Source organism: Pundamilia nyererei, unplaced genomic scaffold (assembly GCF_000239375.1).
Source record: "Pundamilia nyererei isolate P.nyererei 1_Seehausen unplaced genomic scaffold, PunNye1.0 scaffold00147, whole genome shotgun sequence".
Lineage (NCBI taxonomy): Eukaryota > Metazoa > Chordata > Actinopteri > Cichliformes > Cichlidae > Pundamilia > Pundamilia nyererei.
In genome coordinates this window covers 1,476,242-1,496,311 of record NW_005187548.1, presented here as the reverse complement: position 1 = coordinate 1,496,311, position 20,070 = coordinate 1,476,242, and the positions used below count along the sequence as shown (strand labels likewise).

At 39.8% G+C, this 20,070-nt stretch overlaps 1 protein-coding gene across 2 annotated transcripts in view; it reads right to left on the bottom strand.

Moving 5' to 3' along the window:
* Positions 1–20,070, bottom strand: part of klhdc8b (kelch domain containing 8B) — a 221,433-nt gene that overhangs the window by 50,944 nt on the left and 150,419 nt on the right. For both annotated transcript variants that reach the window (XM_005744674.1, XM_013913722.1), the window contains 2 exons: positions 11,255–11,419; positions 3,007–3,231 (listed from right to left, as the gene is read on the bottom strand). In XM_005744674.1, coding sequence (XP_005744731.1) covers positions 3,007–3,231; positions 11,255–11,419 — 390 coding nt within the window. The remainder of the gene's footprint in view (positions 1–3,006; positions 3,232–11,254; positions 11,420–20,070) is intronic.

The following is a 20,070-nucleotide window of genomic DNA, read 5'->3' as shown; positions in this document are numbered from 1 at the left end:
TGGACTGCTTTGTCTGAATTACTCCTGGGTGGGTATATCTCAAATGGCTCTGCAGTGGTCTAGGTCATGTCTGAACATTTTCTAGTGTTCATTGGTGGCCACAGCTCCTCTTGTTCCATTCCTCAGAAGGGTCCCTCATCATATATGCTCCCTGTTGAACACATAACATAACATTTCCTTCCATGGGTCCTATACCAGCGGTACCCAACTTTTTTTGCACCACAGACTGGCTTATATCTGACAATAGAAACCTTGAAAACTCTAAATTTACACCTGAACCTCAACTCGTACTGGTCTGTGGCCTGGCTTGTGGACCGCTGTCCTATACAATTTAAGTTAGGGCGTGACTATTTGAGCAGCCATCCATTGTGCCACAGTTTCAAATAATGGAGTAGAAGAAAGAATGTGAATATTGTTTACCCTAACACTAGCACAACACAGCAGTATCCATAACACGAACTGCACATTAGGTGAGCTTATATGGAGGTGAGTATCCTGCTTACAGTCAAGTTCTGAAGCACTCCATTCCTGTGTTTATGTTAGTTTTAAACAAAATGACATTTAAGCCTGTAAGCTGCAGCATTTTGAAAGAAACCAGGATACCGCTGCATGTATACATTGTATTCATACAAGATCCTATACACCTTAAGCCAGCTGAGGTATGATAACACAGACCACAGCAGCAAAAAGGAACTGAGAAAGAAACTGGTGTCTCGAATTATGATGTTTTGTACTTATGCTTGATGTCTATCAAGCATAAGTACATGAAGTGCTCTAAAAGTGGACTTGGAACTTTAGTTACCTCAACTGGAGAAAGTACTTTATTAAACCAGGTTTGCATTTGTAATCCCTTCATTGTAGTAAAAAGCCTTGTTTCTCTCTGTTCCTGTTTGACACATTAAACTTATTGCATTTTGTGATAATACTAAACATCCTGTAGCCTTTTCATATTAAAGGAGAGATCCTTCTTTACTTAAACAGACACTATTAAAGGACGGTGAAGCAAAGCCATTTTCAAAACATTAAAACACTACACTAAAATAATGAAAGCATTATATTGTTAACGCACTAAAATAAATTCTCACTCCTGCTGCCGTCCTGCTGAAGTCACTGTTCGTCATTCCTTTGTGTGCGTGTGTGTGTTTTAATCACTGAAATGAAGAACATTTGCTCCATATGTTTGATCTTAACCAGCCGGAGAGAAATGCAAGTTGTTGATGGTTTAATGTGCTGCACATGAGCAGGTAATTAGCTGTGCAAACTGATCGTAGCTGTGCAAATTTGTTTGGCAGCTCATTTAACAAGCTATGGTGCAGAAAGAAAAGCCCGATAAGAAAGCTTCAGCTGGAAGGATGTGAGTAGTTTTTTAAAGTTTTGTGTGTTATGTGAGGCTGACACGTGGTTCATTCTAACTATCTGCCTTTGCTGTGACACAAGACTGAAATGACAACAGTATATGTTAAAATAACGCAATATAAGGCTCCATAATTTAGAATATTCCTGACATTTTCAATAATTCACATACATAAATACATAATTTGTTATATTATCATTGCAAGTATGTGTGTGTGATTTTTCCTTATTTATTTATTCTTTGTTTGTTTTATTTTTTCTTTATGAAAGGAAGCATATGTTTGTGCTTATATCTGTTTAATCTATCTTTTAAACTTTTATGCAATTTCTCCTTTTTAAAGGCACAGTGTGTAAAATTTGTCCACCACAATATACAGGTACATTTAGTAAAGAAAATAAGAGAAAAAAATACTATACAAAAATCAATACATTTCAATATCGCTACCGTTCTGATTCATTTACATATTGAAAGGGAGTGGGAAGAGCACTCCACATGTCTGTTGATTGCCGTAAACTGAATTCTGTTTTTTCACATCCCAGTTCAAATGCATTTGCCACTGTATGACAAATGTCATTTACCTCAGCTGTCAATATGACTGCAGTGTCAATTTGTCCGGTGTCCTGGGAGTCTGCTATAAGTCAGCGTGTCATCGAAATTGATGACAAACTGATTACAGCGATACCGAGGTGAGTTGTTGAGGATATCCTGAACATTTCTGTCAGTAAGCACTGCTGTTAGCTGCTGTTAGCTGGGATTATTGAAACTTTCTTTGAAGTGGATCTACCAATGATAGACTCAGGCACTTAGCGAATAAACTCTCTTATGATGTGAGAATGTAATCAAATTGTTTTTCAGAGGGAAAATGTGATTTTTAGGATACTCAAACCTAATGTTATCCGCCATAATGTTAACTTACAACCTTCTTGTTGTTCTTTAGCCAACTCATTGTCACCTGTCCGGAGATGGGAGAATTTTGTGTCTGATCTGCTGACAATAAGTAATTGCCACAATATGAGACATAAATAGGCATGTTTATGCACATTTTCATGTGTTAGAGCCATGAGCTCAGTTCATTATATAATGCTTGAAGTGAGAAAGATGAGGAGGTGGAAAATGAGGGAGGAAGAGAAAGAAATTATGTAAATATACATGTCCAGTCTGCATGCCAAGTGTCCTTGGGCAATATACTAACCCCATGTTGTTCTCCGGTGCATCAACTGGAGTATGAATGTATGTGGATAAAAATTAGGAAGCACTTAGAAACAGTAGAAAAGGGTGCATTGTGCAAACTGATATGAATGGGTGAATGTACAAGTTGTGTAAAGCGCTTTGAGTGCTCAAGACAGAGTAGAGAAGCTCTGTATAAGAACCATTTACCTTATTTGCGGTGGTCAGGCAGGTATAGCACTATTGGACAGGTAGAAAATTTTACAAAATACTTGCCATCTAACTATAATGGGCTAATCTCCAATACTCAAACCCATTTAAAGAGAGTGAAAGAGAGAGTGAAAGCATCAAAACCGCTGCCTAACCAGTTTAATGGATCACCCAGAAAGCTCCTGCTCCTTCAGGCTGTATTTCATCCCTTGAGTTCGACCTTAAAAATGTTATCTTAAACTCATGACTTCCTTCAGGGTTAAATAACAGCTTACCTTGATCCAGATCATACTCTTCCGTGGTGCTGACAAAGTGAGGTCTGGAGTAAAAGTTATGCGGCCCCGGCTGCTGGAGGCCCCCAAGGCTGAAGAGGCTTCGCTCATTTGAAGCACAGCAGGAGAAGACCCTCCGGCTGGGGATGCAGGAATAACGTGTCCAGCTCTTCATCTCCAGGTCAAAAGCCTCCAGTGCTGTCACCGGCATCTTTCCCTGGCGACCACCTGGAGGAGAGGGGAGAGAGATTCAATGAATTTATGATTATGACAAAGCTTTACAATTACAAGAGATTCTATTAAAATCCAGAGAAGTGAAATGTGAGCGAACTGACAAAGTCACCTGTGTATTATCATGAAGACATGGAAACTGCATGCCCCTTCTCATAAATGAAATATATTCCCAGAAATATTATCATGTGCACAAACAACAAGCCAAGGACAAATGCAAATTTTCTGTGTGACACTGTTTGTCCCTGTTTCCATTTCCTGTTTCATTGCTTTTTAATCCCCAGTGCCTGTCACATAGTTTCCTTGGCATTTATGTCAAAGTCTAGCGAGTGCACAGACCAGCGCTGGGACCACATTTCATTTTGGGCTGAAAGGAGAGCACAGCAGCAGGGAGCTCCCCTAGGACACTTAGGAGTTGTTTACTTCCACAAATCATAACTTAACCTTGTAAAATACGACTACAAGGGGAAGGCAAGCTTTGTGAGACAGAGAGAGAGAGAGAGAGCCTGCGTGGAGCGGGCAGTAAGAGTTTGAATGATGGGAACAGGGGGGTTGAAAGCAGCGCAGCACTGTGGGGGCCAGGGGTGAGAGGCAAATAGGGAGGGAGGCAGCGGAAAAAGAAGGGGGAAATGTAAAGAATATGAGAGAGTGACAGAGAAATTATAGAAAGCATTATAGAAAGAGAAGAACAGAATGTGGAGGAGTGAGAGAAGAAAGTGGAAGAGGGTCAGCTGGAGTGGGCAGAGTGGCAGAGAGATCGATAGCAGTAGCGAGACAAAGAGTCGAACTGTGTGGGAAGCATTACATGTGAGAAAAAGAGATTCCATGCAAAAGATTTGGTTGATTGGAGCAGAATCTACTGTGTATGGTTTTCCTTGAGAGTACATAGTTCACATATGGTTTTAGTGTTGCTGCAATACTCCACAGACTAACATTTTGGCAAAAGTGTAAAACAGAGAATCTGGACTGCTGCACTACTGAAGGAGACAGCTTTTGCACAAATCTACATATAATCATGGGCCTGAGCTGCATTCTAAACCAAATTCAGCTCAGCAAAAATAAGCCATCTGTATAATCTATATAACAGATGTATCTCTGTTATGTAGATTATACATAACAGACAGAAATCTGGACAATGAAAAAAAAACAAAAAAAAACAAAAGAATCCATTAGTCTTTAGCCCGTTGCTTCATAAGCCTCCATAGCTAGAAGCCAGCGCTAAGGTACAATCATATAGCGGGAGACCCATGCATAATCAGCCTAACTGTATTATTAATATTTTCATTTGTTCCATTTTCTTACTAGGTTATTTTAACGAAGATGAATTACGGTTAACTGATTTTCTGAATAGCTCTTTTTTTATTAGCAACTTGGTTAATTGTTATGACTGTCAGATGCTGAGAATGAAGGAGCTTTGCAGACCACCATTTGGGATCGGGATGTAAGAGCATCAAAGGACTATTTCATGAACTGTGTGGTTCACTGTTGTCTGCTTCAACAGCTGACAAGCTCCAAACACAATTTATCTATGTATTATTTGTAGCTAGTTAGTGAGAAAATACTAATCCTGCTAATCATTAATAATCATTTTGTGAGCATCCACAACAGTCCTAGGGAGTGAAAGACCAATATCAGTAATACCAATACCAATCAATACCACATCTCCAACCAGTCACTACTGTACAGGTTAAAATTACAGTCTGTCACCAGTGGAAGACAACAAGCATCCATACTTTGGCTCTACATTTGTACAGAGACAGGAAAAAGTGAAATTACATCCATTAAAATATGTTAATGTAGCAACAGTAAACTCCACCAACCTAATTAAACATTAGCTACCACTGAATCTGTGTCTGGGCTTTGTAACCATTTTAACATCATAACATTTTAAATTGGCATAATTAACATAGCAATTATTTAAAAAAAAGACTAAAGCATCCAAAACTAAAAAACTATTGCAAGCACCAAAACCTGCAGGGCATCAAATGGCCTCCTAAGGTGATATTAGTATCGCATTCAGCATCACTGCTTACCAAGCTAGCCAGTATTGGCATAAGCTAAATTTCTCCAGGTATACTTTGTTGGTGAAATATGATCGCACGTGATTTCAAATCCTAACCTTCAGACTTCTATATGATATTACACAGAGAATAAATGAATAGGTTGGGTCTCAGGTGGGTATCTGAAAAACATTAGCATGTTAGCACTGTAGAGGTGCAGTAAAGTCGCAGTAAACATTTGGGTAAGGGTAACATAAAAATAACATAGTGGCAGAGGCGTGCTCCCTGGCTCAACTGCAGGGGAGGAGTGGTGCAGTGAGCTCAAGGGGGCAATGCCGGGGAGGCAGGTGAGAACACAGCTGGCTGTATTTGGACTGATGAGTCTTTTTTTTCCCCTTTTTAGTGAGGCAGGAGACGAGAGACGGGGTTGTTGGAAAAGCTGAGACCAGCGCTGACCAGACTGTGGGTTGTTGCATAAAGAACCCTAAATAAACGAGACATCTCTGAGCATAAACAATGTGTGTGTGGAGTGCATTCTACAAATGTGAATTATAGAGCCTTCCTTATTTTTTTAATATAACCAATACTATCGGTGTAGCAATATTAGCTATTTGCTGATCAAAACTGTCATGTCAATTGTCAACAAATTTAAAATTTAAAAGAAGTAAGGAGGAGACAGGAGATCCACCTTTAGCGCATAAATGACTAAATAAATACCTACACATTGTAAATCTTAAGGAAAACTGTTTGTTTCATGTGTTAAAAATAATTTACATAGACATTCATTAGAGCAAATATACTAATATACATTTTTCAGTTGTAGCTATTATTAACTAAAACATCTTGTTTAACTGTATTTTATGAGTAAGTTAGCTACTGCTGTGCCAGATTGCTGTTGTCCTCTTTCATATTGTTTGCTCTTTATTCATGTCCATTCTGTGTTCCACATTGGCTGATAAGGAATATATATTACATTGTGGTTCAGTAACAAATGGTTGAAATGGTATATGTATGTTGCTGTAAGCATTTCTCACTTTTGCCTCCAGCAGAAGCCAACACTTGGATGTCTCCCAAGCTGCCAATAAAAAAAGAATAAGCAGGAAAACTGCCGTGTAATGGTGTGCATTCTGAGATTTGTGATGTTTGTTGTTACAGTAATTCATCAGCTATACAAGATTCTTACTGGGGGTGAAAGTACAGACTGCTGGCTGGTTAAACACCATTTATGATTTACTTGTTGGCCTGATGCAGTAAATTCAGTGGTAAAAATGAAGATGTTTGGTTTTGTCATGATTTAGATTCTTTATCATTATTTGCTGCTGATGAAGTGTGGTGCAGTATTCATCCAGTGCTGTGTGTGTGTTTTTACACTAGTGTATTTGTTTCACTGAATAATCTTTTTCGTCATCCTTCACTTTGCTGACAACTGTTTTTCAGCTGCACGTGTGCTGATTGCTAACCACGACGCTGCTGCAGAATCCTTGATGTGTACTGTGAACACACGTAGGCAGGTAGGCACACGAATTTCAAAGCGCTGGGAAGCCTCGTGAGTTACGTCATTTGCCAGCAAGGCCACTGTTGACTGGGAACACAGGGAATTTAAATGAAAAGAGGTTCAAGCACCCACTGAAGAGAACAACCCCCTCAAGTGCAGCAGCAGCTGTAGAAGCAGCATGAATGTGCAAGGTACGGTAAAGCTTTAACGCAATCCCAGCGAGAAGACATTACAGTCACAGAGAGAGAGAGAGAGACAGCTTAAAAAAACGGCATAAATTATTTATATTCTCTTGGTATATTACAAATTAGTCTGTGTCTAATGTGATATAATATGATTAAACTCCCATCTGTGCACAGACCACGTGGCTGCACTTTAGACTAGTCATCGCTCTCTGTCCCATGCACTTCCCGGCATCATTAGCTGCAGCCACACCAACATGAATGAGTTTACTCTTCTACTTAAAACTTAAAGATTTTCTTTGTTTGTTTTTGTTTTTTTTTTTTTGTTTTTATTTTTACTATACCATGTGATTTTGTTGAAACTTAGGAGTTGGTTTTAAAGAAGAAGCCAATCTTTCCTCTTCTCCACTAAAGCAGCTGATATGCAAACATTTGTTGTCCAGGACACCAAGCAGAGGTGGAAAGTAGATGAAGTACACATATTTTGTTACTATAATTATTTAGAAGTGTCATATTTAATTGATATCTGTACTTCTGAATTTATTTTACATTATTTGCCATTTGTTTTTACTCACTACATTTTAACACAAAATCTCTACTTTCTGCTCCTCACAATTTTAAAACGGGAACGTTTCAATAAACTTTAAGACATGTGGTGGGAGTTATTATTTCCTGTCATAATATGCCTGCAAACATCAAACTGATTTTAAGTTAAATGAAGCAAACAATAACATACAAAAGACATCATTTATAGGACAATCTTCACAGGATAAAGTTAGCCTGATTCATTTGAGATAGTATTGAAGAGCATAAAGTGACTGCATTTTTTTTAACACGTTATTTCAAATGCTGTATTTCTTACTGCTCAACAATTATCTGCAAACACACAAACACTGTGCAGTTTGACATATGATGCCTGCTGCCTAAAAGTACAAAAGTATTGTTGTGTGTTGGACCGGTGGCCGTGGTGTTCAGTGTTAGGTTACATCATAGGTAGCAGACACTTAATTACATTTAAGGTGCTATGCCATTTCTTATAATAATAATAATGGATTGGATTTATAGAGCGCTTTTCTAGGCACCCAAAGCGCTTTACAATACCACTATTCATTCACTCTCACATTCATACACTGGTGGAGGCAAGCTACAGTTGTAGCCACAGCTGCCCTGGGGCAGACTGACAGAAGCGAGGCTGCCATATCGTGCCATCGGCCCCTCTGGCCAACACCAGTAGGCAAGTAGGGTAAAGTGTCTTGCTCAAGGACACAACGACCAGGACAGAGAGCCCAGGGATCGAACCGGCGACCTTCCGGTTACAGATGCGATCCCCAACCCCCTGAGCCATGATGCAGTGCTAAAAGAGTGCAGGATGCGCCTGCACATCTGTTGTTTTTACGTGAATATAGAATTCGGTTTGCAGCCACATTGCCCAAATGTCGGCTTGTTTACCTGATGATGAAAGGGAGGTCACTTTGTGGCAGACAGCAATCATTTGTCAGGGTGATGGATGTTGTTGTTTGACCTGTGATAAACTGATTTCTTCACCATATATATATCAGTGTTACACTGAGTCATCAGATAAATGAACACCATCTGAACGCCACCTGCTTTGACCTCGTCTCTCTCTGTTTTCTCACACTTTATAACTCATGTGTGGGAGAGCTCATTACGAGGCAAACGGATATTCCCCAATTAATCTTTTAAAACACAGGAAACACTGATACAAGAAACACAGTGTTTCTTGTATCAGAACACTTTTGCATTGTTGTATTAATTTCACTTTTATTTGTTTTTCCATCAAGTCAAGCAAGATTAAAACTTATTAACTGACAAACTTCTACCTACCAACAGAACGTCAGTCCAATATTTATGCTCCATATACCTGAGGTATAAGGGAAGCATCAGCTCAGCTTAAGGTACAAAAAGACCTTTAGGTGACTATTTAGGTCATTTACCCCCCTGATATGACCAATACCAGCAGTAGACATCAACCACCAACAATAAAGATCACTCTTATCCAGATATGTGACAAAACTGTTAGATTTAGGCACAGTCATTTGGTTTGGATTAAGAAATTGCTTCTTTGTTGCCAATAATAACAACATTACAGTAATATGCAGTATACCATAGCATAGGCTTATGTTAATTTGTCGAAAAGTAATTATTAAGTAATAATTAAAAAGACTGGTTTGAAACAAAGGTCTCCATGTTACAGTGACCCATTAATCAACCCTCTAACAGCACAAGAGGACATGTGAATCTTTTGGGGGCATTTGACAGATGACTGCTGTGTCTCAAAACTCACAGAGTTCATTTGGAAATGAAATGTAAACACATTTTAAACACTAAAATTTTAAGTGTTGAAATAACCTCCAATTACTTTAAACAAAAAAATATTGATGGGTTACAAAGTCATTTCTAAGGTTTAGGGCGCTCGAGTAAATGACAGAGAAAGCCTTTATCCTATAACTGGAAAACTTGAAACACTGGTGAAACTTCCCAGGAGTGGTCGGTCTGCCAAAATTACTCCAAGGATGCATCAGTGACTCATCCAGGAGGTCAGATAAGAACCCAGAACAACAATTAGATATATGTTGGCCGCACTTGTGTCAGCTAAGCTCAAAGTTCATGATTCAACAATAATTAAGAAACTGCACAAAAATGACATCCCTGTGGGAGGTCCAAGGGAAAAACCAATGAAAAAGACTAATTTCACATTCACTAAAAATCCATTGTAATGATGGGAACATGCTTTGTATTCATATCAAGAACTCCCTGAGTAAAGTTGGTTATCCCACCTGGACATTTGTTGTCTGGGAAGCTGGGAAGGCACCTAAAGAGAGCTCCAGGCAATCCAGAAGAAACAACTGCTGCCTAAGCACAAACCCTTAGTGATCCCTTATGTGTCAGGAGCATGGGAAAAGAGCTGAGATGCATTTTCTCTAAACACTCTGTGGCTTTCAAAACCTAAAACATGCTGCGCCAAAAATTGTCCACCCCAAGTATTCGGTCTCACGGCACAAACAGAGTAATGTAGTGTATGCTGTTAGGTGCCAGGAGGTTGCCATGCAACAACCTCTGGCTTTGCAGATGGCACAACACAGAATAGCCACCTTGTCAGACCAGGTCTCTGCAGTCTATTTACACCTACAGGCCAGTGGACACTCTTTCATTGATGAGGATGTGCACATCCAGGACAGGGAGGAACGCTGGTTTGAGCACAGAGTCAAAGAGACCATTTATGTGAAAAGTGAAAGACCATCTCTGAATCGAGGAGGGGGCCTAAGGCTATATCTTTCACTATCTTAAAATACTGTGATTGCAACCATTCCTCAACTATCTGTGAATGGTACTCATGGCCATTGATGATTGGTCTTTGATCATTGGTTGTTGATCGATGGTCATGCCATTTTGCATATTAATGATCAAGAAACAAACCTCCCAGCCCATTGTTTGGCACTGGTGCCAGTTTCAGTCCTTATGCAAATGTTCTGTTTAAAAGATTGGGGAAACCTGCAGTGAGCTGAGACTGAAGAAGTCACTTGGATGAGTGACGAAATGAACATACAGGCCTAGTATATTAAAATATGAATTTAATAAGAGGTACGTGAAATGATTAACTGTCAATATCAACTAGTGGTATTAAAATATGGATTAAACCTGAAGGTAGAATTTTGGCAAAACAGCAGGTTCAGACATCAGTCTTTGCTGAACCTGCACCTGTTCGCCTGTTCACCTGTTTTATTAGACCTGACATGGTCAGAGCTGCGTTCCCTGCTTACTCATTGTCACAGCTTTCCTTATTAATGTGTTTTTCATACTTCTTCTTTTCTACATCATGCATGATAGGCAGGGTGGTTTGCAAGAGGAAATTCATCTGTTACAAAGTTAAAGTACAGAAGCTTATTTAGTTGATAATGCTAGCTGTGTTTCTGATCTGAGCGTGGTAAAAGCAGACCAGCAGCAGTTTGTCCACAATGTGCATGTGCAAAGCACCAGAAAAATAACTGCTGGCCTCTTGCCCAGCTTCTGTCATTGTAAACAGGAGATAGACACACTCTCACAGACAGACAACTATACTTTGAGACTGATGTAAGAACAGCTTTCAGTAGAAATACCAAATGGTAACACAAGATGGCAGTGATCTAAAGGTTGGGTGCACATATTAAATGACAGTTAAGGAGCTTTAAGACAACGCTGTCTGAGACTAAAAGGAGAGAGATCAGCCTAATGGAGCACCACTGGCAGGAAGTCATGTATTTCTCTACAGCTTTAAGGTAAATGTCAGTATATGCTAACACGCACATGCTAGCAGTATAACATCTGCATGATGTATTTCCTACCCATCACGTAGATTTTGGTTCCTCTTACGAAGGGCGTGGCTCCATACCGCGGTGTGGGCATAGATGTCATTGTGTGCCATTGGTCCTTCTCTGCATCATACACCCTAACCAGGGCCTGTGGTGTTGTGTCTGCACCCATGCCCCCCAGCGCATACACTTTTCCATCTGCAGAGAGAAAAGAGAAAAAAAAGAGCTTATTAAGAGCTTTTTAAAGGATCTCATTACACTCTACTCTTAGTTCAACAGTGTTCAACTGTGGTCAGTATATTTGTTCTCAGCCTTGTTAAGCTAATGTGCAGTGAACTGAGGAAAAAACGCTGCCAACACCTCTCCGAAGGGCCAAGAGCTGCACTTTTTCATCTCGCCATTTCTGCTCTACCTGTCATTATGGCTATCCGTCTCATCCGTCTACAGTTATCCAAACAATCTGCAATATCTATATCAAAAAACTGCCACACCAACAACTTTTTTCCACAAGGACACACACAAACACTCCTAAATGCTGCAGTGTCATTACAGAAAGGCAAGGGGGAAAGAGAGGGGAAGTGCTGAGCCAGCAAAGAAGGTGCTCCTGGTGATATACTGCAGGAGAAGGGGAAGAAAGGAAGAGGGAAGAGAAAAGAGAACAAAACGTAACAGAACAGAACTGATGAGAGATGGAGATTAACAGCCCATTAGTGCTCTAAGAAGTCGTGACAACTTAAATGTGGAGAAAGAGAGGGGGACAAGACTAGAGGGAACAGAGCAACTCAGTGAGCCAAGCAGATGGTGAACCAAGGAAGCTGTGACTTAAACTGTGAAGAATAGAGCAATAATAAATCTGTCACTCAGAATGCTATCCTCACACAGTTCAACACTTAGGACTGACTAAATCCTATTTTACTATTGTACATGGAACAAGTGGTGCAGCAAGAACACTGTCATTGTGCATATCATGTGGCAAGACTGGAGCAAATATATACATATATATAAATATATATATGTATATATATTTCACTGTGATGTTGCAGGGCGTCGTATTGAAAAAAATTAAATGAGTGTTTTACTGCTTTCTCCATACCATTTATTATTAAATATTACTTTGAGCTTGGGTCCTTACAATGAAGGTCAAGGACAAATGCTTCCCCAACCTGGGTACCAATGTCCCTGAAGGTGTAGTATATTGTTGTAAAGTTTGAAGACCATTCATAAAAATATGACATTTTTACTTCTTTTTTTTTTTACTTTTTTAAAATCACTGAAAAATAATAGTAAAGGCAAAAATATATTAAATAAAATAAATGCACACTCACTTGTTTAGGTAAACCTGCAAATATCTAATCAGCCAATTACATGTCACCAACCCCCAGGGCACACAGAACTCAACTTGAACTACAAGCATGTAAAAATGGTCAAGATGACCTTATGAAGTTGAAAAACAGAGCAGATGAATGGGAAAGAATAGTAATTTTTTTGACTTTGAGCATTAGAAGATCATACAGGGTGCAGTTCCTGTCAGCTAAGAACAGGAAACTTTATCTGCTATTCACACATGCTCACCAAAATTGGACAATAGAACATTGAGAAAACTTTGCCTGGTTTAATGAGTCTGTTTGCTGCAACATTTGTGTTAGTGTAAGAATGTGTTGCGAAAAACATGAAAGCATGGATACATCCTGCTTTTTATCAGCAGTTCAGGCTGGTGGTGGTGTAATGTTGTGGGGAATAGTACCTTAGTACCAATTAAGTCTCATAAAGTAAAGCCACAGGCTACCTGTGTATTGTTACTGACCATGTCTCTTTATGGCCATAGTGTATCCATCTTTAGATTGTTGTTTCCAACAGGATTTTGAGTCATGTCACAAGGCACAGATCATCTCAAACTGGTTTCTTAAACATGAAAATGAGTTCCCTATGCTGACCAACAGATGATCAAACAGTCACCAGATCTCAATCCAACAAAGCACTTTTGTGATGTAGCAGAACAGGAGATTGGCATCGTGGATGTGCAACTGATGAATCTGCAACAATTGTTTGATGCTATCATGTCAATATGGACCAAAATCTCTGAAGTTTACTTCCAGCACCTTGTTGAATCTATCCCATGAAGATACAAGACCAAGACATTCCCCAGCAGATCTAATCTCTCCAGCAAGTCCTGGGTCTGCCTGAGGCCTGCCTAGGCATGCGTTTGGGCCGGTGCTTAGTGGGGTTGATGGCAGTCAGAGGTGAAGGTTCTGGCCATCTGATCGATGGCTACCAAATAGATTTTTGGTAGTCTCCATTGCATTCCATAATTATAACTTGATACATAATTAATATACTAATAATAATTATAATTTTGGCATGACTTGAATTTTTCTTGTTGAGTATAGCATAAACAACACAAGACAGTGGCAAGTTAGCATGGACCTGACCCATGATAATAATCTTTAGTTGTCTTAAGGAAACTGTTGACTTTTATACACAAATAAACAAAAAACAAGAAGGAAAAAGGGGGAAAAAAACAAAATGAGAGACATATGTGGAAAAAAATTAGCTTTTATGCTGGGCCCATTATTCAGATGGGGATAATGCTCTTCTACTGCCTGGTTGTTTGGTACGCATGGTCCACAACTGAGAACAAGAAGTCTGTGCAGAGGGTAAATTAACACAGACAAAAAAATCCCTGGCTGCCCTCTGCCACCCCTGGAGACCATTGCCAGATCCTCCTGTCTCAGAAAAACGAGGGCCATCACAGGTGACCCCTTGCACCCCTTGCACCACCTGTTACCTGCTGCCCTCTGGTCGGCACCTCAGGTCAATAGGGTCCCACACCTCCAGCCTCACAAACAGCTTCTTCCCCTGGGCCATTCGCACTGTCAACAAACACTATCCCCACACCCCACCCGTGCCTACCTCTCCAATCTGTGCCATGGTCTGAGTAACCCTCATCACTCAGGCCACTCTGAGCACTTTGCTCTCCATTGTGTGCCTTTCTATTGTTTTGTACACATTCCTCTAGACTTCCTCTAGTTATTTATTCCTGATGTGTTTACTTTTTATTTTTTTACTCCTGCACAGTTCGTGTGGAGTACTCTTAATTTTGTTGTACATGTACAATGACAAAAAAGAGCTATTCTATTCTGTTCTATTCTATGCTATCCTATATACCTACTTCAGCCCTATAAGCACTTAAAAACTTAGAAAGTATTGCTTTGTTCCAATCAATGAAGAAGACAGGTTAATGAAAATGGCACTAGAAGAACTTCAGACCTGTCACTCTGTCAGTATTCACAACATGAGATGCAATCTCCACACTGTCAAAACATAAAGGTTCACCAAGTGAAGGCTAGCAAAGACAAGGAAACGATGAAGTGAATAACAATCTCCAGGAAATGAAGGCTCCTGTGTTTAAGTTTGTGTGCATGTGAGTGCATGTGCTGGATCCTGAATCCCCTTTCTTTTTCTACTAAGTGCTGACACCTCACAGTCTACAATGACAGACAGATGCACACTTCAGAGTGAACAATGTGAAATCATAACCAGTCTTGAAACCATAACTAGTGTTGGTTTCCCTTTGTGAGGGTGCACCTGTGCCTGCGTGTGTGATCACGGCAAAATTCAGTGCTGTTATCAGAAAGACTGGAACATTAGCTAACTGCGTGCAGAAAACAAATGTATATTAGATTTTAAGGTGAACTGTGGCCTCAATGACGACTTTCTAAATCCTAAATTGATATTCTATAAAACAGAAAAGAAAAACAAAGAAAAAGAATATTGACAGGATGCTGAATTTCTGATCATTTCTGTGTGCGAGTGCCAAAGGTAAAACAGAAAAGATAACACAGGGAGAAATAACAATCAGGCAGGTGTATGTGTTAGTGTCTGTAAGGGAGCAAAGAATTTTACATGCAGGATGTGTGTAAAGTAATTCAACAGTGCACAAAGAAAATACCTGTCAAACATTCTGTCTGGCTAAATTACTTTCACTTGAGCTTTAACACTTTGCCGCAGCAGCATGATAAGACTTTCCTAGTACAATGAAATCAGAACCTACTTTCCCTGAGATTAAATGTAGGGAAAATCATTAAACATGCACGGAGGAGAGCCTGGATTTGTAATAATTCCCTTTAAACATGCTCTCTGGGGATGGTTTGGTTTTATCAGACAATAAATCAAAGATGCTGTATGCTGCCAGGATTTCACAGCAAATACACCAAATGGGAAAAGACAAAAGATGAAGCCACACTTGAACTATTTTGTATAAATTAGTAGTACTCTGCATTACCTACATTTGAAGTCTTGATTTATCAGGGTAAAAACCCAATGGACTAATCCACTAGGCCCTAATCCAACAATACAAAGTTACGACCAATTGATTCAGTAATTTAACCTATATTGTATCCATTTTAAAGGTGATATAACGGATAAATCACAGTTCAAAAGAAATCACTAGTGTGGAAAATTCAAATTGGATGAATTAAGTGGCAAGACTAAAAGTCAACACTGAGACAAAAAGCTCAATGCTCTGCACTACACGGAAGCAATGTGTGTTTCCACAGGAACTTTCCCCCAAGGAACGAAAACCTTTTGAAGAACGTTCTCCCTGTGTTTTTAACTAGAAGATCCTGCACCCAAATTAAGAGAGAGGAGTTGTACTTTCAGAAAAAAAATGAATGTGGGGCTTACACGCTCACTGATGGTACAAGTCTACTAGCAGTTTTGATAGTACTGTTCAACGCATCCTTTTTTAAACCTGCAGTCAAACACATGTCACATATGGCAGACAATTTAAATGGAGAATCCCAAGATATTTTACAGATCTAGAACTAAAGTAAGAACTTTGATTCTGCTGTGGAAACCAAAATCACAGTGCACTGGTACAAAAGATGACTACGCACACGACTGTATATAACTCCAAACCAAATGCATTAAAATAAATCTGATCTCTTCACCTGATTTCTGAAGCCAGTGTTCAATAAACTGTACTTAGTTGTTCATAGAACTACATACTAGGGCTGGGCGATATGACCCAAAATTCATATCTCGATATTTTTTAGCTGGATGGCGATATAAGATATATATCTCGATTTTTTTTTTAAAGCCATAAGTTAAGAACAAAAAGAGAGTTCTTAGTCACACTGTGTCCCAGCTGTCACACGGGCACTTTTATTTACATACAGCTTAGATGTACATGAAGAAATTACTCAAAAATTAATTATCAGCATTTATTAAATAATCATGGTCCATAAATAAAAGAAAACAACGTTGTTTTTGTGCATAACAAAAAGCTCACAATTGTGCAGTCAAAATGTTAACTAGTAGACGCTGAGCATAATAACAAAGAGACAGATTTCACAGCTGCACCACGTCTCTGAACAGGTGCCATTTGTGGTCCTTATACACACACAGTATGTATCACTCCGCAAGGCTCCTCCTCGGTAGCCGTAATCCTCCGACAATCCATCAAGCGGTGCAGCTCCGTAGCTTAGCAAAGTTATATTAAAACATTTGACAGATTGCTGAGCGCTGTGTACCACATAAAATCGGTTCGCGGTCAGTAAGCACAACCAGAATTCATACATAAGGTGCACTGTCGATTTTTGAGAAAATGAAAGGATTTTAGGCCGTGCAGCCCCTCCGGGCTGCATGTCGTTAGCGCGGTTAGCTCGTTAGCGCGGTTAGCTCGCTAACACGTTGACGCCGCCCAGCCCCACGCACAGTAACTCGCTAACGGAGATTTTCCGCTTTCATCTTGTCATTGCCTGCAGGTGAAGCTATGGGGGAGGCGGAGTTGTGTTCAGTGAAGGAGAGGCGAGGCCGAGTAACGTTGCGTAGAGACAAAAGTGGACGAAAGAGAGGCAGACCTGCGGCTCCACAAGTATAATTATAATGTAACATACACTATATCGATACAAACGATATTGTCACATCTTATATCTCGTATGAAAATATATCGATATTTTTAAAAAAACTCGATATATCGCCCAGCCCTACTACATACACTATACTCCTATGTAAACTCTCATCCTCCCAACGACCCTGAGAAGGACATTTATGATCTTTTTTTTGTCACTACCCAAAGCCTGTAGGAAAACAGTGAGAATAGAAAGATAATAAGTGACAGTGAAAACTTGAAATACAGGCCATTGGACTTTAGCTTTTAACACATTTCACTTCTTCAATTTTAGAACAACTGCTGGGAAGTCCCAGTACTGCACCTTTAGTGGGGGCTCTTCCCTTGGAAGTGGCCCTGAGAGTTGTTAACCCACTATGGATCATGAGCCACGGTGTGGGAAAAAAGTTACACTCCTGTCACTGACAGGTCTAACCTCTGTGAGAAATTGCCCCACCCAACCATCATGTGAACTATTCAGATTACCTGAGATGATAGTGGCAGTTTAAATGCCTGAAAAGGGATCTCATGTGCATTCACTTTTACTTTTCTCTCAGACCATCTCTCTTCTCTGTCAAAATTGTAAACACTGGCAAAAAATCTTGACAGAGTGTCCTTTCTCCTTTAAATGCACGCCTACATCTAAGTCTTGTCCTGTTGGGGTGGGTCTCCTATGCTGCGTCATGTGTTTGTGGAGACGGCTTACTGAGTGGTATAGAACAGCGGTCCGCAACCCACCGGGCCTCGGTCCGTGAGTCGTTTGGTACCGGGCCGTGAGAGTTGAGGCTCAGGTGTGAAATGTATGGTTTTCATGGTTTTGATCGGTTTTCAGCGTTATTTTGTTATCGTTTTTATCGTTTACTCGGTTTTCCTGGGTCTTTTCACGTGTGTTATGAATAAATTTTCTTTTTTTCGGTACCAGTACTAGTTTTATTTTGTTGTATTTATCCGCGACACCTTAAAGGCCGGTCCATGAAAATATTGTCGGGCATAAACGGGTCCGTGGCTCAAAAAAGGTTGGGGGCCGCCGTTATAGAACATTCTTGTGATGTGTGTTTTCCACCAGGAATGGCATGTGTGCTCTTGTGTTCTGGCCCAGCTGTACTCAAATTGTGCCCTCTAATTAAGGAAACTGTGGTCTATTCTCTGACCGTCACCCCTGGAGACTCCATGGCAACTGCAGCGTACCCTACACACAGTCTTTATGGGGTGGCTGTTTGGCAGGTTGATGCTTGGCGAGCAAAATCTGTCACCACTCAATGCCAGACCAATGAGTCATTACCTGAAGCATCATCAAACACAATGACGTACACAAGTGCAAATATGCCAGTGATGGCAGACATGACACGCTGTGGATGTATGCGAGTTACTGCATTTATGTTTTTATCCTTCTCTTTTGTAATGTACTCAGTGTGCTGCTCCGATTCCTCTTCAGCACAACATCTTTCATCACTCTCTGTCTGTGTCCCTGTCTTGATGATCTCCCGCTGCCTGTCCCTCATCATTATTTTCCTTTGCATTTTTGCTCTTCTCACTGCAACTTTCACTTTACTTTCATCATTTTCCTTTCTTGTCCCCTCATTCGCTTTAATTGACTGTTTCATCCGTCCCCTCTTGGCCTCCCTTTTTCTCCTCTTGCCTATCCTTTTATCCTTTTATCATTCACCCTCATCTATTTTTTTCCCATTACTCCTTATCCATTTGCATCCCCCACTAATGCAGCGTTCAGCCCTGGTATTGGATGCGCTGCCATCATGATAGCACAGAAGGAACAAAATTATAGAAAATATGCAACTGATTTTTTAAATGCTTTTTTTAAACCACCCACTATCATCAGCATGGAGAAAATGGGTTTTAGCTTTGAAGGTTTTTTTTCTTACATCAAAACATGTTTCTGGATTGAAAAAAAGAAGAAACTTTACTTCCTGAGCTTCCTATGTTTTCAGCATGGATGCCAAACTGTAAAACAGACACTGTAGTGTAGTGCTTTCATTTCATGCTTTTTGTTCTTGGTCGACTACACTGAAAACAACACAACCTTAAACAAAACCCTAATATGGATAGTCCTCCGCAGTGTCTACTATCAGACTGTTTTCTAATATCAAAACCCAGTAACAAGATATGGTGAAAACTGAGTTATGCAAACAGGTAAAACTCCATTAACCACCAAAGATAATTGTATCACTATTCCATGCACTCTGTAATTGAAAACTCAGTTCAGTTTGACTTGTGAATTTAATTTGCTCTGTGCCATAAACAGGACATCAACAGAGCCATTAATAATAAGTTGACAAAAAGTTCAACTTTTTCAGGGCTGTGAGTTGAAAACAGATAACAATGTTTTCCACATTGTTATCTGTTTTTACACTGACAGCAAACCATATACCACTCAATGTCTTAAATGCAGCAGAGCTAACAATATAGATATTTTCCATCACATTATCTCTGTTAGTGTTGCTGATCTGTCTTGCAAACAGAAGCTTCTTTCAGCTACTTCCTTATTCACAAGTGGTCGCCACAGCAGATTTTTACACCCTTCCTGATGCAAGCATCCTGGGGATTTGTGTTTTCTCTCTGGTCTCAATCCAGGGATCTTTTATGTGATAGACAAATGTATTAGACACTACACTACAGAGCCACCATCTGGTATGTTCCTATCTTCTAGCATGATGTCAATCACCATAGTTATGCAAATCATGGCATCCTGCAAAGTTTCCAAAGTTACAGAAAGAAAAATAAAAGTGAAAATACTCAAGATCTCTTACTGAGATTTAAGAATACCTGATTTGTTCTAAAGCTTCTCTATATCAAACCAGTTAACAATGAATACTTAGTTCTCCGGTCTTCTTTATCACTTGTAACTGTCATGTTTTGCATGTCTTTCTCCTCAAAGCACAACTCTTAGCACATCCTAATGTAAAGAACTGAGAAAGAACATCTATAATGCAGGATTTTTTGC